The sequence below is a fragment of the Thunnus maccoyii genome, chromosome 1 (assembly GCF_910596095.1).
Source record: "Thunnus maccoyii chromosome 1, fThuMac1.1, whole genome shotgun sequence".
In the NCBI taxonomy this organism is placed as follows: domain Eukaryota; kingdom Metazoa; phylum Chordata; class Actinopteri; order Scombriformes; family Scombridae; genus Thunnus; species Thunnus maccoyii.
This window is the reverse complement of record NC_056533.1, coordinates 36,441,547-36,466,911: the sequence shown is the minus strand read 5'-3', so window position 1 is coordinate 36,466,911 and position 25,365 is coordinate 36,441,547. Positions and strand designations below refer to the sequence as shown.

At 37.1% G+C, this 25,365-nt stretch overlaps 2 protein-coding genes, 1 long non-coding RNA gene and 2 other non-coding genes across 6 annotated transcripts; 2 read left to right on the top strand and 3 right to left on the bottom strand.

Moving 5' to 3' along the window:
• Positions 1-3,599: 3,599 nt before the first annotated feature.
• pole3 (polymerase (DNA directed), epsilon 3 (p17 subunit)) lies at positions 3,600-8,162 on the top strand. The gene is made up of 4 exons (XM_042416695.1): positions 3,600-4,030; positions 5,793-5,878; positions 6,102-6,220; positions 6,967-8,162. The coding sequence occupies exons 1-4, from the start codon at positions 3,965-3,967 to the stop codon at positions 7,143-7,145; spliced, it is 450 nt and encodes a 149-aa protein (XP_042272629.1). The 5' UTR covers positions 3,600-3,964; the 3' UTR covers positions 7,146-8,162.
• Positions 8,163-9,940: 1,778 nt separating this feature from the next.
• rpl12 (ribosomal protein L12) lies at positions 9,941-13,362 on the bottom strand. Of its 2 annotated transcripts, none has more exons than XM_042416671.1 (6): positions 13,209-13,362; positions 11,555-11,628; positions 11,100-11,198; positions 10,619-10,700; positions 10,407-10,493; positions 9,941-10,090 (listed from the first exon to the last, which is right to left on the bottom strand). In XM_042416671.1, the coding sequence occupies exons 1-6, from the start codon at positions 13,243-13,245 to the stop codon at positions 9,972-9,974; spliced, it is 498 nt and encodes a 165-aa protein (XP_042272605.1). In that variant the 5' UTR covers positions 13,246-13,362; the 3' UTR covers positions 9,941-9,971. The 2 variants fall into 2 exon arrangements, with proteins under 2 accessions (XP_042272605.1, XP_042272615.1); XM_042416681.1 differs by having other exon boundaries at positions 13,122-13,211.
• Positions 10,210-10,336, bottom strand: LOC121904490. The gene has a single exon (XR_006098245.1). It is a non-coding gene; the product is annotated as a small nucleolar RNA SNORA65 (small nucleolar RNA).
• Positions 11,388-11,514, bottom strand: LOC121904488. Its single transcript, XR_006098244.1, has one exon. It is a non-coding gene; the product is annotated as a small nucleolar RNA SNORA65 (small nucleolar RNA).
• A 572-nt stretch (positions 13,363-13,934) lies between the features above and the next one.
• Positions 13,935-15,451, top strand: LOC121900805. Its single transcript, XR_006097092.1, has 3 exons — positions 13,935-14,018; positions 14,348-14,415; positions 14,517-15,451. It is a non-coding gene; the product is annotated as an uncharacterized LOC121900805 (long non-coding RNA).
• The last annotated feature ends 9,914 nt before the right edge of the window (positions 15,452-25,365 follow it).

Genomic DNA, 25,365 nt, shown 5'->3' with positions numbered 1-25,365 from the left:
CCTAACAATGTCTTGACAGTAAATAGCAACATGTGTATTTTTCTCCTCATCCTCAAGATTCATATAAAATGCAATGGTGAGTACATGAGCTTGTTCTTGTTACAAAACATAATGCAGCGTGATATGCAGAATCCAGTTTTTTTAAGTTAGGGATGAAGATGCATGCATGTAAATCACATCCCTACTTAAAAAAAATCCAATGAAAAGACCATCAACGAGTTAATGTCTGACTCCGTCTCTGCGGCTCTCAGCTCTAAACTCATTGGACTGAAGACGTAAATCTTTTAAAAACGCCTCACAAATATGTTAATGTGAACGTGTCCGCTGTTTTAATTAGAACTTTTATGTGAGGTACATGAGATACTAAGGCTCAACTGCGGCGGTTGCTGCGATAATCAAGTTGAAACGATGTGCAGTGCACAGATGTGACAGATGTGCCTGTACAGAAGGATGTTTTTCTTAACTTTGAGCTGAACATTATTATGCTTTAAATGTCTTGTTTTTTTTTTTTTTTTCTCTGTGTGGGCTGTATCACGCTGCTGCATGTGTGAGGAAGCCAGCTACCATGGAAACCACCTAAATACCTTTTCACCCAACAAACCCCGACCTTATCCACTCTGTTAGCAGGGAAGGTGTAAAGCTGAGCTGGAGGTCTGCCCAGTTCTGGGTTTTTAACATTCATCGGTACACTACAGATAATGTGCAAGCAGGCAAGTGGTGGCATTAACACTTCAGTGTGATATAACCCAACATGACAAATCACAACTGTCCCTAATGGGGCTTTATAATAATGTGTGCAGCATACAACATCCTCTATCTTTAGACCCTTGATTTGGATAAGGAGAAAACTAAAAAAATGGAAGAAACCTCAAGAAGAGCCCAAAATATTCAACAAACACTCAGAGATGAGACTCCAACTACTACTATTTTGTAGTCACTGTAACACTATAATCATAAGGATATAGTAAAGATGTTACTCTATATTTTAAATACCATCAAAAAATCCCAGGAAAAGACCAAAACCGACAACGAGTTAATTTCTGACTTCTCTACCCCGTCTGTGGCTCTCTGCTACAAGCTGAAGGCGTAAATCTTAAAAAAAAAATGCCTCACAGATATGTTACTGTGAACGTGTCTGCTGTTTTAACTAGAACTTTTATATGAGGTACATGAGATATTAAGGCTTAGCTGTGGTGGTTGTTGTGATAATGTGATAATCAACTCAAAACGATGTGCAGTGTCTGACAGATGTGCCTGTTCTTTTCTTTATCGTCTGTGCTTGAAATTGTCTTTTTTCTCTCTCTTTCTTTTCTTGTTAGATGGAAAACTTAAAATCCAATAGATACAGTGTAGTTCACTTTTTCAGTAAGGCTGAGTAATTTCCCAAAACAGTCGGGCACTGTAGTTTTTAGCAAATGTTACTCAAAATAGGAAATAGTGCATTTGTTGGGGACTATTTTCAGCAGAGGATTTATCCACATTTGATGCTCTATTGAGGATTTCTGGCAGCAGGACGGTGTGTGTGTGGGATTGAGTCAAAATAAACTACAGTGTTTGTTTTCATGGTGATGAAGGAACACGTCACCCAGCGGCTCATTGACGTGTTTCTAATAGTTTTTGGACAACAACGGTGCACACAGGAATAAGATATATCAGGCGTTGGATATAAAAATAATGGGCAACCAGCAGGTTGGAGTCTGACAGGGCAGGAATGTCAGAAAGTGTTGAGAGACACATTTAACACATTGTTGATTTTGGTCTTCACTGACAATACAAAAAATAGAGAAAGAAGGATCACAGGCTTATTGTTACAGCTGATGTCTTTGCTAAATGGTTTTGTTATGGATTCAGATGACTGGCTGTGGTCTTTACACACTTTAAACACATTTTTACATTATCTATCAAGACACTTCCCGCTAACAGATGTGATTTGGATTATTTTTCATAGTTACACATACTGGTTTACATGGAAATCAATAGATTGTTTTTGAATGACCAAAAACAATTATTTTTTTTCCTATCACTTTTATTTATTAAGTTTTACAATTAATATTTACAGCAACAAGATAGTTGTCACAATCATTATACTGTCTGAGCTAATTAGAAAACAGAATAATAGATGTATGTGTGAATAGAATATTCTGGAAAAGAATATCTGTAATACAACAAAAGTGAGTATCAGTTGTCTTGCCAGCAGGGATACAAAAGCTACAGTGTGTTTCTCAGATGCAGACAGAGAGCGAGAGATCCTGAACAAAGCTGCAAACTCTTCTTCCAATAATGTCTGAAACAGTGTTAAAAATCTCTGTCCAGAAGTTATTTAACAACATATAATTATGAATCTTTCACAAAAAATAAATAAAGTTTGTGACACCACCAAATTATTGGAGAATGTTGTCAACAATTGATATTTAGATTTGTGTTTAGTGTATTTTATGTAATTCTAATTAAAATTCAAAGTTCTTTAATGGCATGAATGTATTCAGATACAATATTATCAAAGCACTGTATGAATAATGACAACAATTTACAATAAATTCAGAACATTTTTGAGGGGAAAGAAGAGGGAAAAAAACAACACATGTACTGTATGTCTTATCTAAACATTCAGAAAATTGAGCCCAAAGTCATATCAAATGTCTTGTTTTGTCCAATGAAGATATTGAATTTACTATAATGTTAGTCAAGGAAACGCAGCACAGTCTCAAAAAAAAATGACAACCTAAACCCCCCAAATATAATATATTCAAAAAAATCAGAAAAATGAACAGTGCTTTAAAAAACCTAATTGCAACAGCAGATTTAAGATATTTAAATATATATACATATATACCTGTTTTGAGATCTAAAAGCCTAGTAATCTAATTATGTAAGCATTGTTTTATTCATATTTGTCAAGTTGTTTATTTTATTTAACTTTTTAATTTCATGAACATACAGACATTCAGCAATGAAATCGAAATATAAATTCTTGTGCAATTTGTTGTGCAAAACATAAATTATATGTCAAGTAAATACAATTAAAGAAATGTATAAAATGAAATACTATTCAACCCCAATAAGATCCTTACAATATAATCAAATAATATCCCAAACCCAATAAGTAAACCATAATAACAATAAAGGACGACATAAAATTATTTTATTTATTTTTTATTTTCCTCTTTCTCTGTATTGATCACATGAATGAACATGAGGTGCATACTTGGGAACAAAACAACGCATAAGAAACAGAAAGATTCTTTATGAAAATAATAATAATATGAGAAGAGAGGTTTTTGGTGTCAAACCTACACTTATGAATATAAAATTTATAAGCTAAGCTAAGATAAGATTAATGACGTATGCTTCTTTCTCATTCAACCCAAATAGTACAATTTTATAAATAAAGCAGTCAGCCATATTTTAAATTGATAATTAATAAACTTAGCAACCTCGTGCCAGTCTTAAAGTAAAGAGCAAAATTAACACGATACATTAATATTCTTAAATATTTTAAGAAAATGTTTATTCAATCATTTAAATTAATTTATTTAGCTCATGTTTTTTCTTCTTCTTCTTCTTTTATGTTAATTACGTAACGGTCAACGTACGTCACGCACGCGTCAGAGGTCGAAGTTGAGAGGTGACGGAGGAGGGCTCGTGGTTGGAAGGTTCGCGGGAAACGTCTCAAAACAAACCGATTCTGATGGACACGCGAGCAGCTTCTCACCGAGTCATAAAGAGTTAATAAAACGTTAACGTCTTCTTTATAACGTACGTCTAATAACTCAACATTCCGGTGAAACGGAAAGAGCCGGTAACGTTAGCTAGCTACTTTACGGAGCTCAGGTTAGCGCTGGTCGGTTAGCAGCTCACTCGGGCTTCATACGAGAGGCAACGGACGTAACGGCTGACCGGTAACCGTTAACCGTGACGGACGGTGAAGCTAACGGACAGCAGGGTTGAAGACTCGGTGAGTGAAATGGCAGAAAGACCAGAAGACCTGAACCTTCCCAACGCGGTCATCACCCGCATCATCAAGGAGGCGGTGAGTGAGCGCTGAGAGCCTCGTTTTAATCATCTTATCTGTGTCTGAACAATCTATAAACTAACTGTAGATTTAAATAAATATAACAGTACTACTGAATGTACTGCGTTACTTTCTACCATTGGCAACGACGAGCAAATACTTGATATTTGAGCTTAAATGTTTGGATTATTTTTCAGATAATTATTATTTAGTCTACTAAAGATAGCGCTGGAGCAACAAGTTAACATGCGGAGTAAAGGACACACAGTTATTCAAGTTTAAAGCTACTTGAGGGGACATTTTAGGGATAAATATGTGCTATGTGATTGCTCTTTGTGTTAAAGGGCAGGTTCACAATTTCTAAGTCTCTCTCAAAGGACCAGTGTGTAGGATTTAGTGGCATCTAGCGGTGAGGTTGCAGATTGCAACCAACTAAATAACCTACGGTGGCCGCGAAACTCACCAAAAACACGAAGGCCCCCTCTAGAAGCAGTGTTTGGTTTGTCCATTCTGGGCTTCTGTAGAAACACGACAGGCTCCATGGAAGAGGACCCAATGTAGGTTGGATATAAAGGGCTCATTCTAAGGTAACAAAAACACAGTGATTCTTATTTTCAGGTGATTATACATTAATTAAAACATACTTATGAATATTATATTCCATTTCTGCAAAGTCTGTTCCGCTAGATGCCACTAAATTCTACACACTGCACCTTTAAAACAACAGTCAGGAGCCCAAATGAACAGTGAAACATGTTTTTCTTGCTGTAATCATTCGTCCTGTTCATACTGACCACTAGCAGATCCCTTCATAATGAACTTACAAAGGAAGTGATGGGGGACAAAAATGTATTTAAAAGTTTATCTGAAGCTAATATGAAGCTTCAGCGTCCAAATGAGTCAAATCAAGTAGATATTTTTCAACGGTACAGTCTTTTTAGCGCCAAAGTCCCTCTTTTTGTTACTATACTTCCACCGCAGCTCAACAGGGAAACACTGTCCGAGGAAACACAAAGAGGGAATTTGATGCTAAAAATCCACTTGATATGACTAACTCAGACTGCTGAAGCCTCATATAAGCTTCACATCAACTTTTAAATGACTGTGTGGACACACTGTGGATTTTGGCCTCCATCACTTACATTGAAAGCACATTTGAAGGGGATCTTTTAGCCAGTATGAACAGGAGGACTGATTACAGCAAGGGAAACCTCTGTCAATGTTCATATGGACACCTGACTGCTGTTTTAAGACACACTTGAAACATTGTGATTCTGTCCTTTTTAAGAGAAAATACAAGTGCTGTAAGTATTTTCTTCTCTATGGCAAGACCTGCTTTTTTTAACCTTTATATAACCAGGGAAGCCTCCTTGAGATAAAAAAATCTCTTAAGAAAGAACACAGAAATACCACAAAATAAGAATTAAACATAAGTGGAATTATAAAATACTTAAAAAAAAAAAAAATACTAAAAACACAAGCTGCAGACATCTATAATGGTATTTTGAGAAAAGGATTACTGTATATGTATCTCCCATAATCTAATATTATTTTCAGTAATTATCATCTGTGGTTTATAAGCAAACCAAAGTTCCATGTTTTTGTAATAGAAGAAAAAAGAACAGTTTGCTGTGTTTTACTCATTTATTGCTCACTGCTCTTTTTGCATTGAGTAGTTAACGTCCTTGAGGAAATAAATACTTTTTCTCAGCCTGCTTGTGTTGTGTGATGTGTGAATGTAGCTTTGAGCTAACTCCTCCGCACCGTTTGTTTTCAACAGCTCCCAGATGGGGTGAATGTGTCAAAAGAGGCAAGGAGAGCCATATCCCAAGCTGCCAGCGTGTTTGTGTTGTATGCAACGTCCTGGTAAGAATTCAAATAAAACATTTAGAAAGTCTGACAGAGACTGGAGTACCGATTCACAAAATTCTGTTCGATCCAGGACAATAAAAAGGAGTTTTCCATCAAACAATAAGGAGCATCTCAGTCATTATCAAGCTGAACCACTGAATATGATTTGTAAAACTTTCCATTATACCACGTTTTTAACATAAAAGATGTTTTTTTCTCTCTTTGTGTTTTGTCTCAGTGCAAACAACTTTGCCATGAAAGCCAAAAGAAAAACTCTGAACGCAGGAGACGTCTTGGCTGCGATGGAGGAAATGGAGTTTGAACGATTCCTGGAGCCTCTGAGAGAAGCTTTAGAAGGTCAGTTCATCATTGAGTCTTCTCAGGATTTAATGGGAAAGATTCACTATTTTAAAGTCTGCCCTAAATGAATAATGAGGAGCCCAAATGAATATTGAAAGAGGTTTTGCTTAATGTAATTATTCCTCCTGTTCATACTGGCCATTAAAAGGTCCCTTTATAATGTGCTTTCAATTAAAGTAATGGAGGACAAAATCGTTTATCTGAACCTTAAATGAGGCTTCGGTTGTCCAGCTACCTAAAGACGTTCAGTTCACTATCATGTACGACAAAGAAGAGCAGCAAAATTTGACAACCTAAAACCACCAGATGACTGGCATTTTTGTCGTCTTCGTCTTTGGGAAACAGTGATCAACATGTTTTACTGTTTTCTGCCATTTTATTAACCAGACAACTAATCGATTAATCAAGACAATAATCAGCAGATTAATGGATAATGAAAGTAATAGTTGCAGCACTAGTAACGTTTAATGTTCTCAGCTTACATTTGAGATGATAAACGTGCAGTTTAATCTGTTTCTTACACTTTTTCTCTTGATTTTACTTGATTTTTTTTTTTTTTAAATGTTGAGGCTCTCTTACTGCAACCCCATGCAAACCACCGCCTTCCTTAGTTACGGTTGCTAAGCTCTGACTGGAGGAGCAAACGATCAAAACACAGATACTAATGTGAAATATAACGACTCTATTAAGCTTCTAATGATGCATGTTTCCTGTTAACGGTGGGCGTTTGTTTTCCTCTACAGTGTACAAGAAGGGCCAGAAGGGAAAGAAGGAGGTGTCGGAGCAGAAGCGCAAAGATAAAGAGAAGAAGACCGACTCTGAGAACGATAAGAGCAGGGAGGAGGAAGAGGAGGAGGAGGAACGCATGGAGGAGGAGCCCGAAGCGGAGAACGAAGCGGAGGAGGAGGAGGTGGAGAACTGAGGACGTTCAAACCACTGAACGACGAGATGCACTCCCGACACCTCCTCTGAGGTTATCACCGTCTGGACCAGAAGAGTCAACACGAATCGACGCTTCACGGTTTCAAAGCAGCAAACCTGTGATGAGCTCATAGGAGGTCAGGGTACGTTTTTGTAGAGTCCAGTTTTTTGTTTTTCTTTTGTTTTTTTCTGTCTTCCAACCAGACGCCCCACAACACAAAAAGCACAACGAAACCACGACGTCAGACTACATCCCGATCTTTGTCTCGGTCCGTTTTGTATTTTCATCATTTTATACATCCACGTTTTGATACAAACACTGTTTTTGTTTCCTCTGTAACTGGATTTCTTGACAGTAAACTATAGATTCCGTGACAGAAATACAAAGACGCTGAGAGCTGAAAGTGACTGATTCTGGCTCTAATCTGTCCTCAATCAACCAAAAACACTGCTGGTAAATAAACAGTTGACCGGTGTTGAACACGAGCACCGTCACAATTAGCCTTTTTTTTTTAGATCTCTTACTTTGACAAATATGTTTTTCTACATTGAACAAAAGAAACCAAAGTTCTTAAATGTTAAGCGTTGTCTTAACACATGTAGCCGTAGAAGAACTTTGAACAAAACTGTCTTAAAATTGGCAATACTTTGAAGAAAGATGAAAGAATTTGACCAGATGTTTGATGCCCCAGGTTTGACTTTAAGGTGTTTTGGGGTTTTTTTTATTTCTATGCACTGACACACGACATGTTTGACAAAATACAAGAAAACCAAACTTGCAAAATGTGAGAAATAATGTTGGAATAAAGGCTGCATTTGTCAGAAGAGATAAAAAAAAAAAAAATAAAAAAAAAAGTAGATTACAGCTTTGTTTATAAACTGCATTACTTCATATCCAGTAAAAAGATAGTCGGCCCTTTTGTTCCTTATCTGCTGAGTTTCTGAACCATTTATACTTTTGTAGAATTGTATATGACTGGCTGAGATTTCCAATAAATATTTTGTATAAAAAGCAAAACTGTATTGAGTCATAACTGGCTGACAGCATGCATGAACACACACGAAACTAATTAAGAGCTAAATTAAATAAAACTCATATTTAAAAGAAGACAGCATCGAATAGTAAAGATGTTCCAAACTTTAGCTGCATAAACACTGAACGGTTTTGATTATTCTGTGAATCAACAGCTTGTTACCTTTCCAAACCTCACGTAACATAAAATGATAACAGATGCTATAATAGCAGAACATTATTTATCAGGGACTGTTTACAACAGAAAACATTGATCTCACACAAGAGAAAAGATGTTTTCTACCAGATTTAAATACAAGGCTTCACTTGTCTTTAATTCAAACTAAAAATGAGCAAATGAAGCTTTGTTCTACACATCTTATAATAAAGTAACTTCTTGATCTAATATTAGAGTTCAGTGTAGAGCTGCAATGATTAGTTGATTGATTAATATCTTTGATACTGTATGTAACTGAATATCTGGGTTTTGGGCTGTTGGACATGAATACATCTCTGGCTACAGGAAAAGCATAAAAGGTATTTTTCACTATTTTCTGACGATTCATCAACTTAAACCTTAACTTTTTAAAAATCAGCTGATTAATTGTGAAAATAATTGTCAGTAGCAGCTGACAAATTTCAAACTTGCTGGTGTAATTAAGATGATAAACGATCACATTAAGCAGCTGTCGTTACTAGATGAGACTGATGGAAGGTAATTATACGCAGTTATAGACTCGTCATAGCAGGAAAACCACAGGTGTTAATTAGTCAATTAATCATGGCTGCGTTTAATTCAGGTGAGTCTGAATTCACTGAAACACTAAAAATGAACATCGCTGTGATTAATGTGATAACTGAAGTCTTGTTCTTTATTATGTTCAATTTATTATAAATTCTTTTTATGATTCAGATATAATTCTTATCTGACAGATGACAGCAGTTTTTATCTGTTCTTACAGTAGTTCTGTTTGCTCAGTTTCAGGTTTTTCTGGGAGTTTTTCTCTTTAATCTGAATGAAGGATCAAAGGATAGACTGTGTTGTACCAATTATTGATGATTATTTTCATTGTTAATTACTCTACAGACTATTTTGATTGATTTGTCTGTAAAATTGAGGAAAAACATCTGACAGTTTGTCAGAGCCCACAGTGAAGTCTGTAATGTCTGTCCAACAATCCAAAACCTGAAGATTTAATTTACCGTCACTAAGAAAACCAAATGTCTTTGAGAATTTGTTTTTGCTTGAAAATGATAATTTAATCAAAATGTTTAACAGTTGTTGCAGCTCTACACAAAAAGGAAATATACTTTAAATTGAACTCAAGTAACCTTAAACATTAGTGCACATTAAGGAAATGACTGTTTATAACAAACTATTAGATTTGATGGAAAAGCTCAGAATCACAGTAGTGTCAAGGAATTCTGATTTTAGTATAACTGTCAGGTTATATTGGTGCTGCACACCTGCATTTAATATTATGGGATGTCAGAGCATTTAATGAGCCTGTGATTGAGACAACAGTTGATCAGCCAATACAGCATAAGTGCTCAGGCTGAGATACTTTCATTTCTTAAAAACCAACTGAAGTTCTACAAACAACCTGCTGCTGAAAATTAGTTCACAGGTTTCTTTCAAATCTCTCAGCTCGAGATACAAAACCAGAACATCAGAACAGCAGCTCGTCCTTCATTTTAGTGTATTAAGAGTTTCTACTGAGTAAACCAAAGGGTTAAAAAACAAACAAAAAAAAACAAAAAAAACAACAACAACAACAACGATGTTCAGATTTTTCAACATTTTATTTGCGTCATTTAGTCAGATGGGCACTCGACTTTGCCGCTGTTGATGTCATCGATGACATCGTGGGGAGGACGGCCATCAATGGTGCAGCCGACAGACTGAGCGGTACCCAGGATCTCCTTGATGGTTCCTGAAGAAAATAAATTATAAAAGTGAGCCAGTGGCTGTTATCTACCATAAACAAGTGTTTACAGTCAGACATGTTCATTTGTTTTTATTTTTAGAGCAATGTGAGAATATTTAAGGCTGATTTGTTCCAGACTTTTCGGCACAGAGTTGTCCATTAGTTTGGGCAGCTCTGTTTCCTAAAGCTGGGTCAATCTGAGCCTCCACTGGATTATACTCAGTCACTCGGACAGACAGGCATAGTGGCGGGAGGCTGAACGGTTAATAGGTGGACAAAAGAAAACCCTTTGGGGGGGAGAGCGTAGTCCTTGTGTTCTTACCGGACAGCTCCCTGGCGATGGAGCGAGGCCTCATGATGCGGGCGATGCCAACAATCTCGTCGAAGGTCACGCTTCCGCTGTGCTTGACTGGAAAATAAATGAAATACAGTCATTCCATTTTCTTACTTCTTTGTTTATTAAAAAAAAAAAAAAAAAAAAAAAAGAGGAAAGTTTGAAATACTGATTGGTTCAAGAATGCCAAAGTCACTTACTGTTCTTGACCTTCTTCCTGTCACGAGGAGGCTCCTTCAGAGCCTTGATGATCAGAGCAGATGCAGAGGGAACCACCTCAACCTGGAAGAAAACCAAGAGTGTCATTATGAAGGCTGCAAACAGTTATTACTGTTTAACCTGCTGATTATTTTCTCATTTAATCTATGAGGTGTTTTTAAATAATTGGAGGGGTAAATGGCATTCCACAGTGATGTCACCAGTTTGCTTGTTTTGTCTGATTAACACCTAAAATGTTAAGATATTCAATTTACTGTCATACAACAAAGAAACAGCAAACTTATTTGAGGATCTGGGCTCAAATGTTTGGCAAACGATTGATCAATTGGCAAAGTAATTGCCATTAATTTTCTGTCCGACTAATCATTGCAGCTCTAGTAATTAAATCAATGTTCATCATCCTGACTCAACACAGCAGGCTGTGAGGAGTTACTGAAGCTCTGGCAGATGTTCAGTACGTACCGTTGCCTGTCTGTTCTGGATGGTCAGCTTCACAGTGATCCTCAGGCCCTTCCAGTCACCGGTGGCCTTGGCAATGTCGTCACCAACTTTCTTGGGAGACTGACGAGGAAAAAAAAAACAAGTGATGAGCTTAAAATCAGCTGTTACAGAAAACAGATCCTCAAAACAAGACGACTGAACTCAGACCAAAGCTGCAACTTACAAGCTAACGTAACTTACAATTTTATTAACGCCATAAATATTATTGTTACATTCTACAGTAACTCAGCAGGATAATAGAGCTTCAGGATTTGTTCCAGACTTTTCGGCACAGAGTTGTCCATTAGTTTGAGCAGCCCTGTTTCCTAAAGCTGGGTCAATCTGAGCCTCCACTGGATTATACTCAGTCACTCAGACAGACAGGCATAGTGGCGGGAGGCTGCTCCGACTACAGAGAAATATATCTGAATACTCACCAGACCCAGAGGTCCGATTTTGGGGGCCAGAGCTGAGGTGGCGCCAACTTCTCCTCCTGTGCACCTCATGTACACTGCAAGACAAGAACCAAGACTGATTATACTGTAAAACATCATTAATATACAGGTCTGCTTCATTATGAGCACTGCACTGATGTGAACAGTGTCTATGCTCTTGTAGGAATCTTTACAAAATCCCCATGTTTTGAGTTGAGATTATGTTCAAGACTTTATCTAAACAACTTCTCCCTGTAATTAACAGACTGAGTCGATCGGCGTTTCTTTATAACAGACAAGTTTCGGCCTGTAGAGATTAACTGAATGTCTTAATATATGGGACGGGACATCAAACATTTTATGCAAACGCTATTTAATTTGAAGACACCTCCATCGTTACTTTTAACACTGAAACAAGAAGGTGGGATGAGTGTGAATATTAGTCAAACTATTAACTGTAGGGTGTATTTGGCACATCGCCCAGATTCAGATAAATGTACTTTTGTTTTAAAAGAAAAAAGTGCTTGTTAAAGAGCTGAGAAATGACACATTAAAATATATGCTAATATGAGTAATTTATGGAGCAGTGCTCGTACAGATGTGGCAGGATTAATTGTCTCAAAAGGAAGCATCAGTTTGTACGCACTCATAGTGGTCATAAATTATGCCTATGTCTGATTTCTGCCATATTAAATAATTGTAGAAATGACATCGTCTGCAGATTCATGAAGCCGTTTCCATGTTACACCATTTAAACTCATTAAATTTGCTTTATATGCAAAAAAGATTTAGACTCATTGACTAAATAATCCATCAATAAGTAGGTCAAATCAAAAGGGGCATGCATATAGTAAATCAATACATTAATTAAGCCAGAATAAATTAAATATTTAGTATTGGGAACTTTTAGAATACAGATATCTTAATTTAAAAATCCTGTAAATATTTACAAACTGCTTCAGCCCTCAACAATTAACACACTAATATCAAGAACATTTTCTAGTTAACTTACCTTATGTAACAAGCGTTAATTGCACTGTAGCAATATAGTATAGTGCAAGTATATTAGCCTAATATACTCTACATTTTAATGCCGTAGGCTAAACTAAAGGACGCGTTCACAATTTTTCAAATCTGTCTTAAAAACAGCCAGGAGTCCAAATGAACATTGAAAAGGTTTTTCATGCTGCAATCACTTACAAGTCATTTGAATGGGATCTTTTAATATCCAGTATGAACAGGAGGAATTACTACAGCAAGTCAAACCTGTGTGTTCATAAGGACACCTGACTGTTTTAAGACGCTTGAAAAACTATGAAACTTTCCTTTAACTCGAACAAAAAGAAACGTCAACTTTCAGGTTCTGTCAACACCCGTGATGCTAAATTAGCAGCTAGCTGGATTAGCCCACGTGGAATCGACCGTGTTTCGCCCCAGACACCAGATTTCTCATTACACCACCACAAAAGTATCAACTTCCACATGCGAGAAACAAAACATTGCAGGCTAGCGACATGATTTCAAATATTTAAGCTCTCTTCTTCGCGTTTCGTGCCCCTTCTTTAGTTACCGTTTTCTCTCCGGCACGAACGACTCCATCTTGGATGTGAACAAGCTTCTTCAAGCTTTTATTACCCACTTGACAGTGAAAACATACCAACTTTAATCTCGTTGGGGTCGAATTTGGGAGGCATGTTGCTGCTGTGTAGGTTGAGCTCAGTTCAGCTTGGTTGGTGAGGGTGTCGGATGAACCCGGGCTCGGGACGACCGATTACTGTTGCACCTTCACCGCTAACGGGAGAAAGAAAGGCCGAATATCGGCTGCGGAAAGATTTATATATGCGCCAAGTATCGCGAGAGGTTGCGAGCATAGAGGTTACGAGTCAGCTCTCGTGACGTAGCTTTTATTTTATTTTATTTTATTTTATTTTATTTTATTTTATTTTATTTTATTTTATTTTATGTCATTTCATTTCATTTCATTTCATTTCATTTTATTTTATTTTATGTCATTTCATTTCATTTTATTTTATTATTTTTATTTTATTTTTTTAGATAGTTAGATAGATAGATAGAGGAAATTAATGTTGTATTTTATGAACATTTCCAAGGTCCTGCATGGCAAAACAGAGATTGACAAAAACCATAAGGACATAACTGGAGCAGAGCCTACTCCTTCCATTATAAGTTTTTGCAGTGGCAGTCAAGGTTAGAGAACCTACTTTGATAATGTGAAGCACTGGGAATAGTGTGTATTACTTATTTTTCTCATACAAATGTAACTGACACCATTGATATGACATACATAATGGATCTAAATTTGGCATTGTGATAGTTTGGAATCGTAAAACTCAAATGAGGTATTTGTTTATTTCAGCAGGCAGCTGCAGAGAGTCCAGATGAGACTGATGTTGGGGTCACTGTTAAACTGTCGCCACTGATTGAGGACAACTCTCAACACAGTGGAGTAAGTTCCTCAACTTCCCAATAAAGTCATTATAATTTGGTTTTCCCCCTCAGTTTTGAATTTCTTGAGTGTTGGTCCTGAAGCCAACAGTCTAAAAGTAACCTTAATGAATTATGTTAATATACAGTTATTGTTGTTATGTGTAGGAATGATATATCGCTTACAGACTGACACACTTTGCCTCACACTAGGATGACAATGGATCCACTAAAGCAGCAATCGATCAGCTGACGGTACCGGAAAGCCACCTGTCAAAAGATGTCATTGTGTGTGTATGTGGAAAGCTGACATAACAGAACTCAAGGTTATGACTGTTGTATCCCATACAGATGAAAAATGTAGCCGACTGAGCAGATGTCACAAATATGTTCCTGTTGTGGATGGTCATGAAAGACAAGTAGTACTTATTCTTTTGTCATTTTTTTTGCCTTCTAAATAACAAAATGACAGATGTAATTTCTAAAACTGCGGATTCTAAAACTCTAATATGGTATTTAGTGACTTTTGCAGGAGGCTTTAGAGAGTCTGGACAGCAGTGATGTAGAGGCCACCCCTCATCTGTCAACACGGCACGAGGAAGACGTTCCAAACAGTGATGGCGGTTCCTCACCCACCTCTGAAAAGGTACAACACTTTGGAATATTTTACAGCACCAAAAAACTGATATGACAGCAGACATGTGGGGTCATTGGGATGAATGCAATGTATGTAGTGGGAGGATGGAGTTTGGCCTTAAAACAGAAAAGGTCATGAGGTCACCAAAGTTGACTAGAGTTCTTCCTCTGAGCAGCATGAATGTGCTCTCAAACCTTCATGGCAATCTGTCCAATAAATTGTTCAAGACATCAAATTCAAAAGGTGAACTAATGGGATCAATTTAGGGATTATGAGTGCACTCATCAAATATCCATCCACTGTTCAGATTTAGTCATAGATCTTGTGCAAGTGGAGCATTTTGGCCACATGGTGGAGTAAGAGGAGAAGTCATGAGGTCACCCAAAATTAAACGAGTTAATTCTGTTGGCTGCATGAATGTGTTCACTAAGTGTCAGATGAATGTAATCAGATCAGTTATCAAATTAGATTATTTCATTATAGGGTGATGTTAGAGAAAAGCTGATGGTGACAATTGAACTGATGTGTTTCATTCCCTGAGAATCACAAGTAGACTCAGCAAAGTGATCTGGCTGTTACAATAGAGATGTTTGTCCTGGAGGTGGCGCTATGTAAAAGTTAATACGGCCACCACAGTCGAGAGGTGTCTTCCTGTACGGACCATGAATGCACTAACTAGTGTCATGGCAATCAAATAATTACATTTTGCTGGGCTGTACATTAACTTTTTGTTAAATGTCCATAATAATACTTCAGACACATGTTAATCTGCAGAAATGGAGATTGTGGTGGAAGAAGTATTCAGATCCTTTACTTCAGTAAAAGTTCTAATACAACAATGTAAAAATACTCCATTACAAATAAAAGTCCTATATGAAAAATCCTCCTATAGCAAAACTACATAAGTATTATGAGCTTGATGTAAAGTATTGCAGTAAAAGTAGTGGTTTGGTCCCTCTGACTGATATATTATTATATATGACATCATTAGATTATTAATAGTGAAACATCAGTGTTAGAGCAGCATGTTACTGTTGTAGCTGCTGGAGGTGGAGCTAGTTTCAACTACTTTATATACAGTTAGCTAGTTTAGTCCAGTGGTTCCCAACCTAGGGTTCGGGCCCCTCCAAAGGGTCAGCAGGTAAATCTGAGGGGTCGTGAGATGATTAATGGGAGAGGAAAGAAGAAAAAACAAAGTTCTTTCATGTGAACACACTCATAGCTCAGTCAAAACCCAGAGCTGACTGAACTGGTTGTGATACTGTTTATACTGGTTATACTGGTTATCTAGGATGGCCAGTGAAACCAGACTAAGATGCACTTCCTCTGTGATACAGACCTCAGGGTTTTTAATACCATGGTTGACTCGCCTTGTTGTTTTTTTAAATGTTGTGTTCAATAAAGCATTAAAAAATACATTTTAATCTCAAGCAGCAAAATCAAAAAGCAACAAAAACCCAAACAATTTTAAAACATATAAAGTTATTGACTAATGTTACTTGATTATTAATCTGTACCCTTTATTTATTTTTTCCTCCTCATATATATTATTTTTTTTACTGAATGTAAAAACATTCTTGCACAATCTCCTTTACCAAATGTTTTTTTTTTAAATTTTATAATGTCATAATTGAATTCCCCGACACTTTGTTTCCTCTTTTTTGTTCCTCATACTTTTTTTTTTTTTAATTTCACTGTTTTCAATACAGTAAAATGTTTTAATCTCTGCTGATTTACACAATTCTCATAATGGCAAAATATTATATAGACAAAGCCAGATTTATGAAAACTCTCCACCCATTTTCAATGTTTTTATAATTAGTTTAGATGTAAATCTAAAATCTAAATAAATATACTAACCTTTATTTTGAACACCAATTTATGTTAATTTATCCTTTTAAACTTTATTTATTGTATTATTTATGCTGTATTATTTACTATTTATATATTTTAATTGACTTTATTATTATTATTATTATTATTATTTTTAATAGTTTTATTGTGTAGTTTTGTTTTGTTTTCTCTCACTCAGACGCTCAGATTGTTAATACCACGGTTGACTCGTCTTGTTGTTTGTAAATTTACTGTTCAATAAAGCATTAAAAAGTAATATTTTAATCTAACATAGATTGGGATAAAAAAAACAAAAAAGCCTGGCTTTTACGTTATAAATACCCTTTCTAATAAGGTCAAGCTCTGTTTTTGTTCTCTATCAACTCCTGAGGGAAATATCTGGCTCTTTAGCTGCTAAATGCTCCACTATGTTCAGCAGCGAGTCTACAGCTAACTGTGTCTGTTTGCTGCTGAGCAGGAAGTGTACAGCGGCTTTTTAGAGCTTTTTCACTGATAACAGCTGCCTGCTGCTGCAGCTGGAAACGAAATAGAGTGTCAGAGTGAAAACAATAAAGCCTCGGCGCCTTAAATAATACAAAAAAATATCACAGAAAGACACTAAAATGTTCAGTAGAGCTGAGGGTGATAATTCTCTGCAGGTTAATCAAGACTCCCTTCTCACATTACACATAATATTTGCTTTTATCAATATATGAATCAGTGCAGCTTTAAAGATCCCCTCCAGACATTTTAAGATATATATATATATATAAGTATATTTATATATATATATAAAATAAATATATTCAGCTTTGAATAATAATTGGTGTCTGATGTGTTTTTTTCACATAAAAGTGAGTTTAATAAAATCCTTAGAGATCCCCTCCAGACACGTTTGAGGACATATAACAAGACTCTGCTTTGACTAATAATTTGTGTCTGATATGGTTTTACCCCATAAAATTTAAATTCCTTAAAACTCCTTCAAATGGCATCTCCTCCTTCTGCCTCAATCTGTTAATATGCAAATATATTTTATTTCAGAAGTTTAACTGCTGGACATCAGATGTCTCCTCCTTCACTGTAAAGTCTCAGTGTTTATGTTCTGGAGGCTTCGAGTCTCCACTTGTTTAAGCTGCATATTGGACCACGATTGGCTGCAAAATGAGAGATTTGAATAAATAAAAAAAAAAAAAAATTAAAATAATAGAATGAGATTTCCTGAATAAACAAAGCTTCATTTTAAGCTCAGAGAAACTTTCCACCTTCAGCAGGCGAATGTGAAAACAGCCTTCTAGTGTCAAACTCTGCACATGAATCATTCTGCACAGCGAAGCTCAAACATCAAAGTGAAGGAACAAGAAGAAAAATAGATTCTTGACTGGAGGGGGGACATTAAAATTACATCCTTCTCCCTCATTGAAAAACCCATGAATATGCAAATATTTAAGTTTGACCGTAAGATGCGAGACGTCTCCTCCTTCGCTGTAAAGTTCATTCACATGGCACTAGTTTAAGGTGCGTACCGGACAACGATTGGCTCCGAACTAGTCGTGATGTCACAAATCCTGCTCATACTGTTGGTACATGGTGCAACTTTCCTCTTTCAGCAGGTGAATGTGAAAACAAACTCTGCACAGACATCATTCTGCACTGAAGTAGACGCACTAAAGCCGGTTTACTGCTCCAGTCTGTTATATGTCGAAGGCTATTATGAGGGATTTCGCTTGTGTTTTAATGGATTTTGAGATGCTGAGAGTTTTGTCGGTGCAGTGGAAAGTTATTTTCTGAGAGCTGGTTCGTGCACTCAGAGGAGGCCAAAAGTGCTGCATGTGGGTGCTGAGTGGATGAACATCCTCTGTAGGATAATGGGGCCTGTAGCTGCAGGTGTTTTCTGTGTTTCCAGTGTATGTTGTCAGGTGAATCATCATGACTGTTGTGTTGCATGTAGAAGCTGTGTTTTTTCCCTGTTTTGATTCCTGAAAGACTTTTTTTTTTTTTTTTGACTCAGAGCTGCTCTACAGGAATAGAAACAGAACACAGTAAGTGGGTGAGAAGCAGAGATCATCACTGTTGTGCTGTTTAATATGCATCATGAAAAATCTGTGAGGATAGTCAGGAATTCACAACTCAAATTATAAAAGGACAGCCTGCTGTTTGTTTTCATTAACACTTAAAGGAAATATCACATTTAAATAATCCTGGCTTTCATGGTGAGAGGGGGTTTTAAGCTTGAATAATAATTATTATTTGTATAGAACTTTTTCAAACACCAAATGTGCTTCACGGGATACAAATAAGAAACAGTAAGACTTAAACAATGAGGAAATTACAATAAGGATAAAAATCAATATAGAGATAAAATATGATTAAAATAGCAAATGGAGGGAAACTAAATAAAAGACATTAACAACAGCAGGACTTAGTTTAAGTATGTTTGATGCTTGTTTTTGCTTTAAATGCTTTTTTAAAGCTGAAATATGTTTTTCTCTGTTGCTGTCTGAGCTGCTGAAAAGCCGAATAAATGGTAAATGGACTGTATAACATTTTTCTAGTCTTTTGACCACTCAAAGCACTTTTACATGTCAACATTCGCCCTTTCACAAACACATTCACACACATTCACACACATTCACACACACATTCACACGCTGATGGAAGAAGCTGCCATGCGAGGTGCCAACTTGCTCATCAGGATCTATTTTAATGCTCATTCACACACCGCTGTCACAGCCATCGGGGGCAATTTGAGGTTCAGTATCTTGCCCAAGGACACATGCGGACTGGAGGAGCCAGGAATCAAACCATCGACCCTCTGATTAGTGGACAACCCGCTCCACCTCCTGAGCCACAGCCGCCTCATTAAGTAATATTAGTAATATTAAGTTCTTATTTCTTATTTCCGTTTACTATTCCCAGTTCTTATTTCTTATTTCCGTTTACTATTCCCAGAAAATCCCAGAAAACTCTTATCTTATTTATTTTGACCTACACTTGTTTTCCAACTTTTACATCATTGCATCACTTTTATATTTCCTTGTTATATAATTATATTTTTATGGTGTTTTATTAAATGTTATTGTCATTTCAATTGTAATTCTGCTTTTATTTCATGTCATTGTTTTAGTATTTTTTATATGCACATCTGTACATTTTGCACTTTTATCTGTTTTATTTTCAAACTTTGTTCTTTTTCTGGCATTTTTATGTTCTTTACATGAACTTATTGATTTTATTAGCATCTTATTTGGGTTTTTTTTGTGATCAAATTTTTTATTTTATTACACAATAAAGTACAGAAAGGCATATGCACGTTACAGAATAGTCAAAAAATATATACATCATATACCTATACATACGGCAATATTCAAATACACATGAGTAATCAACTAAAATAAAGTAAAAATAGATAAATAAAGCATCTTATTTGTTTATGTTTGAACTCGTTTCATCTGTTTTATAACAGTGCTGCTTGATTTCTGTGCTCTCACGTTTCTGTTCTCTTATACGTCATATGGAGGAGGCTCACATGGGTTTATGATTTTTTTTTTATTCCTTATATCATTTTTAATCTGGAAAACACTTTGTTTATGCTTGAAAAGTGTCATATAAATAATATTATTATCATTTTCATCTGAACGTCTTTATGTTTTTGTTTTCCTTTGTAAAAGTGCAATAACATTAATAGTGAGGATGATGATTAAATAGCTAAAAGAGAAGAAGATAAGCTGCAGCTGAATGTTCTTACATCCAACAGTGGGAACGACTTGAATCAGCGACGGAGGAAACAGATGCTGGACTCGCTCTCTGGTGATTTTTAGTGCGTTCGTGTGTGTGAACGACCTGGTTTGTAACATGTAAACTAGTTCAGTACAGTAATGTCATGTTACACCAGCGTGAGACATGAAGGAGTCCGGTTACGTTCCTGATGCAATTACATTTCCCTTCTCTTGTTTTTCTGTTTGTATGTGTGTGTGTGTGTGTGTGTGTGAGTACAGGCGTAGAACAGTGTGGAGGGTATGGCAGCTGCTATTTCTGCATAAACAAACTGAGCCTGAAGCAGAACCTGCGAGCCAATGTTGACATAACACACACACACACACACACAGAGTTCGACAGCTCATTTGTTAAACTCGGGGGAATGATTCGATTTCAGCAGCGTTCCTCTCCTCCCTCTCATCCTCCTGCTTGACCTTTTCCTTGTGTTTTCCAATCAGCAGCTCTTCTCCTCTTTTTCTTTGCTCTAATTTCTCTGCTTTACAATTTCCTCTATTGATTTTTGAACTACAGTCAGGGGGAATCTAGGCTAAGCAAACAGCTTGTTTGGATTCAAACAAGGGGAAGAAATTGTCTTTGGATTGTCAATCTATGAGCGAGCTCATCAATAGTTACAAACCTTCACCACCTGGTTCAGACTCATTTGGCTCTGATTGGGTTTGTGAGAAGAAGGTCGATGCACCAACTTTAATCTTCACTTCATTAAGTGCACAATCAAGCCTTGATTAAAGTCACTTAAAGAGTCTTTGTACAATCAATGAATTAAGGAAGGAAGCAGCAGACAACATGAGTACGTCTCAACCATGGTGCCCGGTGTTCATGTGAAAATGATTAATGTCTGCACTAGTGTTTCCAGGTCGTTTTAATAAGACCTCTGCCCACATTTAAACACTTGAACAACACAAAACAGCAAAATCTTCATCCTCTGTTCAGCTGGCAAACAACAGAGCTGCATCACAGCCAACATCTGGTGAGAAGGACCTAATCAGCAGATCCCTGCAGAGCGTCAGCCTGTTCGACCTCCAGTCTCCTGCTCTGTGATCACTGTGTTGTCACGCAGCCAAAGTGACGATATAGTTTGTCTCTTTTACATATTTTTCTGTTTCTGTTGTCAGACAACGGAACGAGAATGAAATTTAATGGCAGACCATAAACTCTATGAGTGATCACAGAGAAGATTTGCATCGTATATCCTGTACACACTGACACATCAAGCCGCATTTTAAGATTTTCAAACTCTGGATTCAGTTTTTGGGGAAAAAAACCCAGTTTTTGGCAAGAAATATGTAATTTCAGTCTGGACAAAGAGCTGAACGTACTACAAAGGCGGCAGCATGATTCATCAGCAGTTTTAGTCAGATGGTCAAACGGCTTGGGAATGTACAAGAGAAAGACTGAGAGAGAAACTCTGCTTACTTTCTCGCCTCCACGCAGCTGCCCAGTCACTGCATGAGGCGGGTGTGAATGTCGCATTGTTGGTTTCAGAAAGTTACAAAAGTTGTCGGACACAATCCCCCCCAACTCCAATGTCAGGAAGGTGTTGGAGGAAGGAGTTTCTGAGGCTATTCAACCCTCCGACAAGCACTTCTGTCTTGTCAGATCATATTTTACTCAGTGATATGTTTTTCTGCACAAAATATCAATTGTAACATTTTCTAAAAGTAAATTTTATTGTGTGCAATCCCTAATTTCTTCAGTAGCAATTAACACATGACAACAATCTAATATATTTATAATGTATGTATATATATTGGTAGGGATGAACTGAAAGGAGATTGGATAAAATGGAGACAAAAAGAAAACCAACTGGAGCAAGAAAGTAATTCTGCTGCAGACATCAGAGAAATCATACAATAAGAAGGATTTAGTACAAATGACAAGAAGCAAAATGATTGAAAACTAAAATAAATCTGAGGCTTTACTCTTGTTGTTTCAATCCCTGATAAATGCAAAAAAAACAAAAAACAACCCCCTGTGTAAAATCCAATCACATGTTTAGATCCAATATAAATAATAGGTTAAAAAATACCCCATCCTGACAAAGACAAATTGCTTTAATTAAAATACAGTCGTATTCATCATCATAATATTTTGTACCTCACAGACTCGATGAGCTCTCCTAAATCTGATTATTATTAGATTTAAGAGTTTTTTTTAAGTTGTAAAAAAGTTTGATGAATAGCTTTATTATTTTAGTTACCAGTTGGAGTATTTTTCTCTTTTTCTCTCTCAATTTGATGAATGTGGGCGTCATGAAGGTTGGAAATGTACAAATGAGTTAAAATGCAACGTCATGTAAATAGAACAAAAGATGAGATAAAAGAGAGACAGACTGGACAGACGAAGAGAACATATGAATGTCATGCACATACAAACACCCTCATCGATGTTGATCTGCCTGTTTGTTTGTCGTGCTGAGTTATGTTTACTGTTTCCCTGTTGACATGTGCTTATTCAGGTAGAAAATGCCAACAGGACGTCGCTGCCAAACCATCAGACACAAAACCTCTGTGTGCTGTGAAAACTGGTTGAACTGTCTTTAGTGGAGCTTTATCACTCAGCGGTATCAACCTTCCCTGTATGGTGCTTTAAAGATAACAAAACCTTGTACATGTTAAACTACCTGCTGAGAAATAGGAACAGTCATTTAAAAGCAAAATCCAGAAGAGATGCATATTTAGAAACAAGAGATGGCGAATTAAAGAAACAAGGGATTAGACCTGTAAGGGCATCAACAAACTGGTTTGGCAGAATTCCCAGATATTATCTAACTACAAGTTAGTGAAAACTACGGAGCCCCGCGAGGGTCACAGCGAGATTTTTTTTTTTTTGCATTGCCTCTCAATATTTTGCGTTCTCTTTCTTCTTCCATTCCTTCTGAGCCATATGTCTATTTCTGCTCAGCTGCTCCCAGCGCAACGCCCCAATACGGATCAGCTCATTGAATTTTACTTTGAACCGGGCATTGAGTGTGCTGATACAGTATTACTGCTCAATAGGCATGTTTATGTAATTAGTGAAAGTAAACCTAAACGAATTCTTCGATTGAGAGGTTTCTCCAGAAGGAAGCAGTATGCTAACCTGCAGGATGCTGTCGGTTTCATTCGTTACCAGTTACTATACTCAGTTAAAGTGCACAGATAGAGATGGATGTATTCTAAATGTGGAGAGTTCGGCCTACGAGGAAGAAAAGAGGACGTCCGCTTGATTATGAAAGAGCTGGATCCCAGAGGGGTTTCACTGAGGAGAAGGAGAACGTCTCCAGAGGCCGAATTACTTTTCAAAAGGACCAAATGTCATCTGGCATATTGACTCTTATGATAAACTCAAGCCTTTCTGCCTCAGGAGACGTCTCCTTTTCCTCTGTGAAGACCCTCTGGGATCCAGCTCCTCCATAATCAAGCTGATATGCTTTTTTCTTAATCGCAGAGTGGAAATAGACATATGACTCAGAAGGAATGGACTAGCATAGTAAATATTGTGAGAGAACACGAAATTTATTGCAAGGATGGAGGGTCGGAGGTCGGGCTGTGGAGGAAGACAGATCTGAATCTTTATAAGATTATAACAGGTATCATAACTTGTTTTGCTACTAGAAGCCATTTTTTTCATTTTTGTATGGTGTGAAAACCAATTTGCACAGAGTTAGAAAATTCATCAGTGTAAATATGGAGCCATCATTTAGTTTGGTCAAACTTCACCATTGTTTGATTGCGCAGATTTGTGTTTTTTCATATCAGTGTTGCAGTACGTAATGCATAATGATTGACAGGAAGCTGGTTGAACTATTTGCTTTTTTTTTCCAACTATGTGTTCAGACAGAAGCAGAAGTGAATTTTAAGGGCAGCGCAGTAACATAGAAAGTGGGAAGACGTTTTCACATTTTCAATTTGTGCATCAAAAAACCTTACCGATTAAATCATGATGTAAATGAAGCATGTGACTTGCAACCATCCACATAAGATCTGTGTGCAGCGATGAGGAGACTGTAATTAATACGTGAAACAAACACAAACTGTCCATATTGTGTCATCTGTCAAATTTGTGCAGCTGACACAAGGTGAAAATTCGCAGTTTTCTGTCTGAACACATCTGTAGAGTGAGATGAGAAGATTTATAAAACTCTCATGTTTGTGCGTTCGATGTGGAGCTTGAGCCAGGAGGCAATTAGCTTAGCTTAGCTTAGCTTAGCTTAGCATAAAGACTAGAAGCAGGGTGAGACAGCTAGCCTGGCTCTGTCCAAAGTTAAAAAACCTGCCTGCCAACACCTTAAAGCTCACTGCTGAACACCATCTATCTTGTTTGTTTAATCTGAATCCAAACAGAGGTGTGTGAAAACAACAATTTGCATTTTTATGTGGACTCCTGTTTTCACATTTCTGCTCCGCTCCTGCAGTGTTCAGGCTGTAAATGAGAGATGCATCAGTCTTTAAAGCATTCTGTCCTCTTTCTGCTGCATGACTCAGCTCCATTTATCTCTGACAGCTCTGGGAAATTTCAAATCACTGCTGTTCCAGAAGATCACATTTATCCCACCATGCATCTCTTCCCCAAAGATAAAGCAGTGTTGTCCAGCAGAGTAGCTCTTAACAGTAAAGCTCTAATGGTCATTTAATGCTTTGAACGAAGCATGTTGCAGATTCTGTTCTGATTTTTATGTACAGAATCTATGGCGTACACTTACTCTTTCAAATAAATGGGAAGGTCTGTCCAAACTTTTGGCTGGTGATGTATGTGCAGCTGAAGAGTGGAAAGCATCCAGATTGGTAGATTGTCAAGATTGTCTCTCGGCTTTTTGCCAATGATATAGTTCTGCTGGCTTCAGCAATCTGTAACCATCAGCATGCAGCAGGCGGTTTGAAGCTGAGTGTTAAGTGGTTGGAAAAATAATCTGCACCTCCAAGTCTGAGGACTCTGCTGGAGCAGGCTGCTCCTTCTGGGTTGGAACGAGTTGCTGCCCCAAAGTATCTTGGGATTTTGTTTCTGCAAAGTGAGGCCACGTTCAGAGCGACATTAAGCCCTCCATGAGAAAACACAGCCTCCGCACTCAGCGCCAGTAAAACACAAAGCTCGGCCAGTAGCTCTCTTTGGAACTGTCTTATCTACTGAGACAGTCTCCGAT